The following is a 12,074-nucleotide window of genomic DNA, read 5'->3' as shown; positions in this document are numbered from 1 at the left end:
TGTAAATTTCTATAGATGTACTGTGGACAGCATTCAAACTGGTTGAATCACCACCTACCACTGCAAAGGACTGGAAAAGGCTGCAGGAAGTTGCAAACTCAACCAGGGGCACTAGCCTCTCCAGCATCCAGGACACCTTCTGAAAGCAACGTGTCAAAAATGTGGCATCCATCATTAAGGATCCCAACCACCCAGGACATGCCCTCTTCTCAGTGCTACCATCAAGGAGGTAGTACAGGAGCCTGAAGACACACTCAATGCTTTAGAAAAAGGTTCTTCCCCAACAAAATCAGATTTTTGAAAGGACAATGAACCAATGTACACTACATCACTATTTTTTCTTTATTGCTCCGTTTGCACTACATAATTGATTTGATTTATATATTTATTTCATGTTGTAATTTATAGTTTTTCAATTGTTTTGTGGGAATGCTGAAATATCTTGAATAGGAACTAAACTTGCCTGATAATTTTCTCCACAGCTGGACTCCAATTGGGAACAGGGCTGTAACTCTATCCTGTTGACATTCCCTACTGGAGAATCAGCTCTCTGATCATGTACCCTGCCATAGCCTGCACGTAAAAGGCACAGGCAGTGGTGTGGCTGTATTAATAAAACATGGAATTACATCTTTAGAAAGAGGTGACATAGGGTCAGAGAATGTCAAATCTTTCTGGGTGGAGTTAAGAAACTGCAAGTGTAAAAAAATCATTATGGGAATCATATGTAGGCCTTCAAATAGTAGCTAAGATCTGGGGTTGAGATTGCAAAGGGAGCTGGAAAGGGCATGTAATAAGGGTAATGTCACAATTGTAATGGGGGTCTTCAATATGCAAGGGGATTGGGAAAATCATGTTGGTATTGGATTGTAAAAGATGGAATTTGTTGAATGCCTAAAAGTGGTTTCTTAGAACATAAGGCACAGGAGCAGAATTAGGCCATTCAGCTCATCAAATCTGCTCTGCCATTCTATCATGGCTAATCCCAGATCCCACCCAACCTCAAACACCTGCCTCCTCGCCATATCCTTTGATGTCCTCATCGATCAGGAAACAATCAACTTCCACCCTAAATATCCCCATTGACTTGGCCTCCATCGCAGTCTGTGGCAGACCATTCCACAGATTCACCACTTCCTGGGCTAAAAAATCTCCTTTTTACCTTTATTCAAAAGGTCACCCCTCAATTTTGAGGCTCTGCCCTCTAGTTCTGGATACCTCCACCACAGAAACATCGTCTCCGCATCCACCCTATCTAGTCTTTTCAATATTCGGTAGGTTTCAATGAGCTCTCCTCACATTCTTCTTTAATTCCAGTGAGTACAGGCCCAAAACTGCCAAATGCACCTCATATGTTAACCCCTTCGTACTGGAATTATCCTCATGAACCTCTTCTGGACTCCCCACTGACAACACATCCTTTCTGAGTTATGGGGCCCAAAACTGTTGACAGTACTCCAAGTGCGGCCTGACTAGTGTCTTATTAAGGCACTATCTCCTTGCTTTTATTTTTTTCCCCCCTTGAAATAAGTGCCAACATTGCATTTGCCTTCTTCACCACACAGACTCAACCTGTAAATTAATCTTCTGGGAGTCTTGCATAAGGACTCCTAAGTCCCTCTGTACCTTTGATGTTTGAATCTTCTCCCCATTTAGATATTAGTGGGCACCAGAGTCCTGAAAGAGGCTGCTGAAGAGATAACAGATGCATCGGTTATGATCTTTCAAGAATCACTTGACTCTTACATGGTCCCAGAAGACTGGAAAATTGCAAATGTCACTCCACTCTTTAAGAAGGGAGGAAGACAATAGAGTAGAAATTATAAGCCAGTTAGCCTAACCTCAATGGTTGGGAAAGTGTTATTACGGATGAGGTTTCGGAGTACTTGTAGACTATTGATAAAATAAGTCAAAATCAGCATTATTTCTATAAAGGGAAATGTTGCCTGACAAGTATGTTAAAATTCTTTCAGGAAGTAACAGGGTGGACAAAGGAGAGGCAGTGGATGTAACTTACTTAGATTTTCAGAAGGCATTTGCTAAGGTGCCACACATGAGGCTGCTTAAGATAAAATTGTGTGTTGTTACAGGAAAGATACTGGCACAGATAGAGGAATGGCTGACTAGCATGAGGCAGTGATTAGGAATAAAAGGGGCCTTTTTCTGGTTTGCTGCTAGCGATTAGTGGTGTTCTTAAGGGGTCTGTGTGAGGAGTGGTGCGCACACAGTTTTTCATTCTGCATCTTGTAAGGCATGAAAATGCCCGACGCTGGCCTCTCAGGCCTGAGTCGACATCATCATAAGGGGTCAGTATTCGGACCGCTACTTTTCACGTTGCTTGTCAATGATTTGGATAATGGGAATTGATGGCTTTGTGGCAAAGTTTGCAGATGTTACAAAGATAAGTGGAGGAGTAAGCAGTGCTGAGGAAGCAATGTGTTTGCAGCAGGATTTAGACAAGTTGGAAGAATGGGCAAAAATATGGCAGATGGAATACAGTGTTGGGAAATATTATGTTAATGCATTTTGGTGAAAGGAACAATAGTGCAGACTATTATCTAAATGAGGAGAAATTCAAACATCAGAGATGAAAAGTCCTCATGCAAGACTCCCAGTAGGTTAATTCACAGGGCGAGTCTGTGGTAAAGAAGGCAAATGGCATTTACTTCATGGGGAATAGAATATAAAAACAAGGAGATAATGCTGAAGCTTTATAAGATACTAGGCAGGCCGCACTTAAGACCATTAGATATAGGAGCAGAAGCGGGCCATTCAGCCCATCCAGTCTGCTCTGCCATTCAATCATGGGCCGATCAAATTCTTCCAGTCATCCCCACTCCCCTGCCTTCTCACCATACCCATTGATGCCCTGGCTAATCAAGAACCTATCTATCCCTGCTTTAAATACACCCAATGGCTTGGCCTCCACAGCCTCTCATGGCAACAAGTTCCACAGAATTTACCGCGCCCCGACTAAAGTAAATTTCTTCGCATCTCTTTTGATAAAGTTCCACATAGGAGATTAGTGGGCAAAATTAGGGCACATGGGTATTGGGGGCAGAGTACTGACATGGACTGAAAATTGGCTGGCTGACAGGAAACAAAGAGTAGTGATTAACGGGTCCCTTTTGGAATGGCAGGCTGTGACCAGTGGGGTACCACAAGGTTCGGTGCTGGGACCGCAGCTGTTTACAATATACATTAATGATTTAGATGAAGGGATTAAAAGTAACATTAGCAAATTTGCTGATGACACAAACCTGGGTGGCAGTGTGAAATGTCAGGAGGATGTTATGAGAATGCAGAGTGACTTGAACAGGTTGGGTGAGTGGGCAAATGTATGGCAGATGCAGTTTAATGTGGATAAATGTGAGGTTATCCACTTTGGTGGCAAGAACAGGAAGGCAGATTACTATCTAAATGGAGTCAAGTTAGGAAAAGGGGAAGTACAACGAGATCTAGGTGTTCTTGTACATCAGTCAATGAAAGCAAGCATTCAGGTACAGCAGGCAGTGAAGAAAGCTAATGGCATGCTGGCCTTTATAACAAGAGGAATTGAGTATAGGAGTAAAGAGGTCCTTCTGCAGCTGTACAGGGCCCTGGTGAGACCCCACCTGGAGTATTGTGTGCAGTTTTGGTCTCCAAATTTGAGGAAGGACATTCTTGCTATTGAGGGAGTGCAGCGTAGGTTCACAAGGTTAATTCCCGGAATGGCGGGACTGTCATATGTTGAAAGATTGGAGCGACTGGGCTTGTATACACTGGGATTTAGAAGGATGAGAGGGGATCTGATTGAAACATGTAAGATTATTAAGGGATTGGACACACTGGAGGCAGGAAGCATGTTCCCGCTGATGGGTGAGTCCAGAACTAGAGGGCACAGTTTAAGAACAAGGGGTAGGCCATTTAGAACAGAGATGTGGAAAAACTTTTTCACCCAGAGAGTGGTGGATATGTGGAATGCTCTGCCCCAGAAGGCAGTGGAGGCCAAGTCTTTGGATGCATTCAAGAGAGAGTTAGATAGAGCTCTTATAGATAGCGGGGTCAAGGGATATGGGGAGAGGGAAGGAACGGGGTACTGATTGTGTATGATCAGCCATGATCACAGTTAATGGCGATGCTGGCTAGAAGGGCTGAATGGCCTACTCCTGCACCTACTGTCTATTGTCTATTGTCTAAATGGATGTCCTTCAATCCTGAAGTCATGCCTTCTTGTCCTAGACTGCCCTACCATGGGAACTAACTTTGCCATATCTAATCTGTTCACTTGGAGTACTGTCAAGTTTTCGGCGCCATATCTCAGAAAGAATGTATTCTCCTTGGAGAGTCCAGAAGAGGTTCACAAGGATGATTCCAGGAATGAAAGGATTAACATATGTGGAGCGTTTGGCAGCTTCAGGCCTGTACTCACCAGAATTTCGAAGAATGCGCGGGGATCTCATTGAAACCTACTAAATGTTGAAAGGACTAGATAAGGTGGATGTGAGGAGGATGTTTCTTCAGGTGGGGGTATCCAGAACTAGAGGGCACAGCTTCAAAATTGAGGGGTGACATTTTAGAACACAAGTAAGGAGGAACTTTTTTAGCCAAAGAATGGTGAATCTGTGGAAAGCTCTGCCACAGACAGTGATGGAGGCCAAGTCCATGGGTATATTCAAAGCAGATGTTGATAGATTCCTGATTGGTCAGGGCATCAAGGGATATGGTGAGAGAGCAGTGTATGGGGTTGAATAGATTCAGAGTCAGCCATGGTGAAATGGCGGTGTGAACTCGATGGGCTAAATGGCCGAATTCTGCTCCTATGTCTTATGGTCTTATGATCTATAAGGAACTTTTAACAATGCAAAGTCCTACAAACTACTTGACAGTAAAGTAGTAAAACAATGTAACACTAAGCCACATGCAGAGATTTTAAGGGCAATGATCAGAATAAGTAATATTGTTACTGAAATAAGTTGTGACTGTTATTTACAGCAACAAATACCCAAAAATTACTGTGAGTTATAATAAGTGTAATGCCCTGGTTAAGATTTCTAACACTAGGCTGTGAGGTATTTTATTTTAGCAATTTTCTGTAAAAGTAGTGTGTCCTATTAGTAAGAATGTTTCAGTTTTGGCTAAAGATAAAGAGCCATGTTGTCCAATTTAGGAATGTTATGTAAACTAAGCAGGAGTGGGATGGTGTGGAACATTCTGGAGTGCTGGGTGGGAAGAGTTTTCTGAAGGATAATAATCTGGTTTGAGGCCTTTTGGGCAGAAGGTGCAGAGAGAAGAGCAACAGGGAAGATGCCTGGGAGTTCTCATCCGAAGGGGAAACCCTCTTGCAAAGAATACTTCGCATGGCAGAGCATTCCAAGAAGGGAAGGGTGGTTGGTGATGGAAATTCTGCATCATGAGTAAAGCTACTCCCAGCTACTACAGAAATGCTCCATCATTTATGTGCACAGTTAGACTGGGTCAACAGTAATGAGCTCTTTTATCTCTTTTTCTTTTACTGTAATGATTTGGTAAAGTTGAAAATTGGCAAATATACTTTCTTTAACATGAAAGTGGATTGGGAAAACCAGGTCAGTACTGGACCTCAAGAGAGAGAATTTGTAGAATGTCTAAAGGATTGCTTTTTAGAACAAATTGTTGTTTAGGGGGATTGGCTGTGCTGGATTGGGTGTCATGCCATGATCCAGAGTTGAGAAGACAGCATAAGGTTAAGGAACCCTTAGGGAACAGTGATTACATTATGATCAAGTTCACATTGAAATTTGAGAAGCAAAAAATAAAATCCAGTGTGTCGATATTTCAGTGGGATAAAAAAAAATTACAATGGCATGAGAGGGGAAATGGCCGAAGTTGACCAGAAAGAGACATTTGCAGGAAAGACAGCAGAGCAGCAATGGCTGGAGTTTTTGCGAAAAATGAGGGAAGTGCAAGACAGATATATTCCAAATAAGAAATTTTCAAAGGGAAGAAGGACACTACAGTGGCTGACAAGTGAAGTCAGAGTCAAAGAAAGAGCAAAAGAAAGGGCATACAAGGAAATCAAATCTAGTGGGAAGACAGAGGATTGGGGAGCTTTTAAAATTGCAGAAAGAAATTAAGAAGGTCTTTTGGAAGGAAAAGTTGAATTATGAGTGGAAGCTGGCGACTAATATCAAAGAAGATACTAAAAGCTTTTTTAAGTATATAAAAGGTAAAAGAGAGTCGAGGGTAGATATAGGACCAATACAAACTGACACTGGAGATATTGTAATGAGAGATGCAGAGATAGCAGAAGAACTGACTGCATATTTTGCATCAGTCTTTACAGTGGAAGGCGTCTGCAGTATACCGGACATTCAAGAGTATCAGGGAAGTGAAGTTTAGGCAGTAAAAATTACGACTGAGAAGGTGCACAGGAAGCTTAATGTTTGAGGGTGGATAAATCTCCTGGACCTAATGGAATGCACCCTCGGGTTCTGAAGGAAGTAGCTGGAGAGATTGTGGAGGCATTAATGATGATCTTTCAAGAATTGATAGATTCTGGCATTGTACTGGATGACTGGAAAATTGAAAATGTTACTCCACTATTTAAGAAGGGTGGGAGGCAGCAGAAAGTAAACTATAGACCTGTTAGCTTGACATCAGTGGTTGGGAAGTTGTTGGAATCGACTATTAGGGATGAGATTACGGAGTACCTGGAGGCACATGATGAGATAGGCCAAAGCTAGCAAGGTTTCCTGAAAGGAAAATCCTGCCTGACAAACCTACTGCAATTCTTTGAGGAAATTACAAGCAGGGTAGACAAAGGAGATGCAGAAGACAAGGTGTACTTGGATTTTCAGAAGGCCTTTGGCAAGATGCTGCACGTGAGGCTGCTTAGCAAGATAAGAGCCCATGGAATTACAGGGAAGTTACTAGCATGGGTGGAGCATTGGCTGGTCGTCAGAAAACAGAGCGTGGGAATAAAGGGATCCTCTTCTGACTGGCTGCCAGTTATTTTTTACGATGCATGTCAATGATTTGGACTACGATATTAATGGATTTGTGGCTAAATTTGTCAATGATACAATGATACAAATGATACAATGATACAATGATACAAAGAGGAGCGGATAGTGTTGAGAAAACAAAGAGTCTTTAGAGAGACTTAGATAGTTCAGCGGAATGGGCAAACAAGTGGCAAATGAAATACAATATTGGAAGGTTTATGATAGATAGATAGATAGATAGATAGATAGATAGATAGATAGATACTTTATTCATCCCCATGGGGAAATTCAACTTTTTTTCCAATGTCCCATACACTTGTTGTAGCAAAACTAATTACATACAATACTTAACTCAGTAAAAAATATGATATGCATCTAAATCACTATCTCAAAAAAGCATTAATAATAGCTTTTAAAAAGTTCTTAAGTCCTGGCGGTTGAATTGTAAAGCCTAATGGCATTGGGGAGTATTGACCTCTTCATCCTGTCTGAGGAGCATTGCATCGATAGTAACCTGTCGCTGAAACTGCTTCTCTGTCTCTGGATGGTGCTATGTAGAGGATGTTCAGAGTTTTCCATAATTGACCGTAGCCTACTCAGCGCCCTTCGCTCAGCTACCGATGTTAAACTCTCCAGTACTTTGCCCACGACAGAGCCCGCCTTCCTTACCAGCTTATTAAGACGTGAGGCGTCCCTCTTCTTAATGCTTCCTCCCCAACACGCCACCACAAAGAAGAGGGCGCTCTCCACAACTGACCTATAGAACATCTTCAGCATCTCACTACAGACATTGAATGACGCCAACCTTCTAAGGAAGTACAGTCGACTCTGTGCCTTCCTGCACAAGGCATCTGTGTTGGCAGTCCAGTCTAGCTTCTCGTCTAACTGTACTCCCAGATACTTGTAGGTCTTAACCTGCTCCACACATTCTCCATTAATGATCACTGGCTCCATATGAGGCCTAGATCTCCTAAAGTCCACCACCATCTCCTTGGTCTTGGTGATATTGAGACGCAGGCAGTTTGAGTTGCACCATATCACAAAGTCCTGTATCAGTTTCCTATACTCCTCCTCCTGTCCATTCCTGACACACCCCACTATGGCCGTGTCATCAGCGAACTTCTGCACATGGCAGGACTCCGATGGAAGCACTTCAGTGGAAGAAATGAACGGGCAGACTATTATTTAGATGGGGAGAGAATTCAAAATGTAGAGATGCAAAGGGACTTGGGAGTCCTTGTTCAAGATACCCTAAAGGTTAACCTCCAGGTTGAGTCAGTTGTGAAGAAGGCAAAAGCAATGTTGGCATTCATTTCTAGAGGTAACGAATATAAGAGCAGGGACGTGATGTTGAGGTTCTATAAGGCCTCGCATTAGGGTTTTGGGCTCCTTATTTTAGAAAGGATATACTGACATTGGAGAGGGTTCAGAGAAGAATCACGAGAATGATACCGTATAAAAAACATCTGTTAGCTCTTGGGCTGTATTCCCTGAAGTTCAGGAGAATGAGGGGAGGATCTCATAGAAACATTCAGAATGTTAAAAGGCCTGAACAGATTAGATATGGCAAAGTTATTTCCCATGGTCGGGTCTTCTAGGACAAGAGGGCATGACTTCAGGATTGAAGGATGTCCTTTCAGAACTGAGATGCGGAGAAATTACTTTATTCAGAGGTGGTAAATCTGCGGAATTTGTTGCCACAAGCAGCTGTGGAGGCCAAGTCATTGGGTGTACTTAAGGCAGAGATAGATAGCTTCTTGATTTGACAGGGCATCAAAGAGTATGGGGTGAAAGCAGGGGGGTGGGGATGACTAGAGGAATTGGATCAACCCATGACTGAATGGCGGAGCAGACTTGATGGGCTGAATGGCCTGCTTCTGCTCCTATATCTTATGGTCTTTATAAGTTTATGCAGTGTATGATCTGTTATTGCTTTTTACACAGCATTCGCTCAAACCAAATTTCTTAATTGGAATTCCCGACATTCCTGTTTGGTTGAACCCCAAATCATACCAAGCCTAGATGTGTATTGCTTATGAAAGGCAGCCTTCTCCATGCTGAGTCACATGGCTGTTAGCAGAGTCAGCTAGCAAGACAAGTTGGTACACACATCTGATTTTAGGATTGCAAAAAGAGAGCAAAGTAGTGAGGCAATATTCATGAAGGTTTGAGGAAATGTCTAATCCTATCGAAGAGAATTCTAAGGAGAAACTTGGGGCTTTGGTAACAGTAGTTCTCACCTGCTGCTGTTACTGCCATTCCAACATTCATCTTGCTCAACCACACCTGCTGAGCCATTGTGGCTGCACATACTGTATGGAAGGGCTGACCAGAACTTCTTTGCATTCTTTAATTTTTCTTTTACATCTGTCACCTGAAATACATAGAATTCTCCACATTAAAATCGTTAATCACTCGGAACTTGTAAAATTTTTTATAAATCTGTTTAATAAAATTGACTGGACAAGTAACCTCCATGGGATCAGATCCTTCACGGCTTTAGTACCTGTGAATTACAGACATTCACAGCACAGAAGTTGCTGTTTGGCTCACTGTGTCACTTTAAATGAAAAATTAACTTCGAATGAATCCTACTTCCTAGGTCATGGCAAATAATCCTCTACTTACAGCTACTCAAGTATTTACAAATACACTCAAAAGCTTCTATAGATATACTGTAGAGAGCTTTCTGACAGGCTGCATCACTGTCTGGTATGGGTGGGGAGAGGGTGGGCTACTGCACAGGGTTGTAAATTTAGTCAGCTCCATCTTGGGTACTAGCCTACAAAGTACCCAGGACATCTTCAAGGAGCAGTGTCTCAGAAAGGCAGCGTCCATTATTAAGCACCTCCAGCACCCAGGGCATGCCCTTTTCTCACTGTTACCATCAGGTAGGAGATACAAAAGGCTGAAGGCACACACTCAGCGATTCAGGAACAGCTTCTTCCCCTCTGTCATCCGATTCCTAAATGGACATTGAACCTTGGTCACTACCTCACTTTTTTTTAATATGCAGTATTTTTTTGCACATTTTTAATATATTCAATATATGTATACTATAATTGATTTAGAAATATAGAAAACCTACAGCACAATACAAACCCTTCAGCCCACAAAGCTGTGCCGAACGTGTCCCTACCTTAGAAATTACCTAGGTTTACCAATAGCCCTCTATTTTGCTAAGCTCCAAAATTAATTAATTCTTTAATTAATTTTAATTTAAAAAAAATTTCTCTTCTCTATTATGTATTGCATTGAACTGCTGCTGCTACGTTAACAAATTTCACGTCACATGCCAGTGATAATAAACCTGATTTTGATTCTGACTTATCTAGGTATTAACTACATTAGAATATCATGAGGGTTTCTGATTCTACCATCTTCATGGAATGGTCATTTAATTGACAACTCTTTTCCCAACTCTCTGCAAATCTTCTACCAATTAATCAACCATGCCCTTAAATTAATGATCACTCTGTTAAGAAATGTAGGTCTTTTCTGTTTTTCTGGTCTAATCTTCTTAATTTTATATCACTCTATCAAATTTACCCTCATTTTCCTCCAATCTAAAGAAAACAGCCTTGGTCTCTCATGAAAATATTTCTCCAATGCTGATTATGTCCTGTTCCCTGTCCAGTCTAATCGCATCTTTCTTGTACTATGCTGACTCAGCTATACTCAGACCCTTGTTCATTGATTACAGTTCTGCCTTAAATATTATACTTCCATGCAAAGTCTTTGCCAAACTCAGGCCCCGAGAGTAAACAACTCCCTCTGCAACTGGATCCTCAATAGATCACAAACAGTAAGGAGAGGCAACAACATGTCCACCATGATTATTCCAAACACTGGAGCTCCAGAAGGTGGCATTACTCAGCCACCTACTCTACTCTCTGTACTCTCATGACTGTGTGGCCACATTCTGCTCTAATTCCGTCGACAAGTTTGCAGATGATATCACAGTCACAGCCTCATATCTGCTAATGATGAGTCGGAGTAAAGGAGTCAGAGAGCTCTGTCTTCAGAAGGGCAGGCAATGCACATGCTCCTGTCTACATCAATAGCCGAGATATTCAGCTTCCAAGGTGTGAACATAACCAGAAACATGTCCCGGTCCAACCACAATGATGTCATGGCCAAGAAAGCTCACTAAAGCCTCTACTTCCTCAAGAGACTAAAGAAATTGCATGACCATACACTTCCCAACATTGTATTCCATCTATCACTTCTTTGCCTGTTCTCCTAATCTGTCCAAGTCCTCCTGCAGCCTCCCGGCTTCCTCGACACTACCTACCCCTCCACCTATCTTCATGTTGTCTGTAAACTGAACCACAAAGTCATCAATTCCATCATCCAAATCATTGACATACAATGTAAAAAGAAGTGGTCCCAACACTAACCCCAGCAGAAAGCCACTAGTCACTGGCAGCCAACCAGAAAAGGCTCCCTTTTGCCAATTTGCCACTGCTCTATCCATGCTAATATCTTTCCTGTAATATCATGGGCTCTTACACTGTTTAGTAGCCTCATGTGCCTTGTCAAAGGCCTTCTGAAAATCCAAGTACAAAACATCCACCTTAAGACCTTTCAGTTTGCCTAACACTTTTTACTTTGTAATAGCAATGGCACTCACTCCTGCTCCCTGACATTCATTGACCTCTGGCACATTGCTAGTGTCTTAACATAGAAAACATACCGCACAATACAGGCCCATCGGCCCACAAAGCTCTGCCAAACATGTACCTACCTTAGAACTACCTAGTCTTTACCCATAGCCTGCTATTTTTCTAAGCTCCATGTAGCCATACAGGAGTCTTGTAAAAGACCCTATCATTTCCGCCTCCACCGCCGCTGCCGTCAGCCCACCGAAGCCTCTTGGTAGATGCTCCGGATGACCACAAAGAGGAGCTGAAACTGGAAGGTGTCTTTTTTACTGACAAATTTGATGTTGGATGTTCCAAGAGCACTTGCCACACTATCTGGGTGACTGAGAACACCCTGTACAGAGAAAGATAGAGGCAACTGGCCCCTGCAGAGATGGAAGACGTTCAGCAGCACTTGTGTAAGCTGAAGGAAGCTGGGATCATCACCTAGTCCAGAAGCCCCTAT

General features: G+C 42.4%; 1 protein-coding gene across 1 annotated transcript in view; it reads right to left on the bottom strand.

The window, feature by feature from the left end:
* The window catches only part of gpc4 (glypican 4), a 170,935-nt gene that overhangs the window by 41,185 nt on the left and 117,676 nt on the right, over positions 1 to 12,074 (bottom strand). The window contains exon 7 of the mRNA XM_073057738.1: positions 9,206 to 9,339. Within this exon, the coding sequence (XP_072913839.1) occupies positions 9,206 to 9,339 (134 nt within the window). The remainder of the gene's footprint in view (positions 1 to 9,205; positions 9,340 to 12,074) is intronic.

This window comes from Hemitrygon akajei, chromosome 10 (assembly GCF_048418815.1).
Source record: "Hemitrygon akajei chromosome 10, sHemAka1.3, whole genome shotgun sequence".
Lineage (NCBI taxonomy): Eukaryota > Metazoa > Chordata > Chondrichthyes > Myliobatiformes > Dasyatidae > Hemitrygon > Hemitrygon akajei.
The sequence above is the reverse complement of the archived record's forward strand: the minus strand, read 5'-3'. Positions and strand labels throughout refer to the sequence as shown.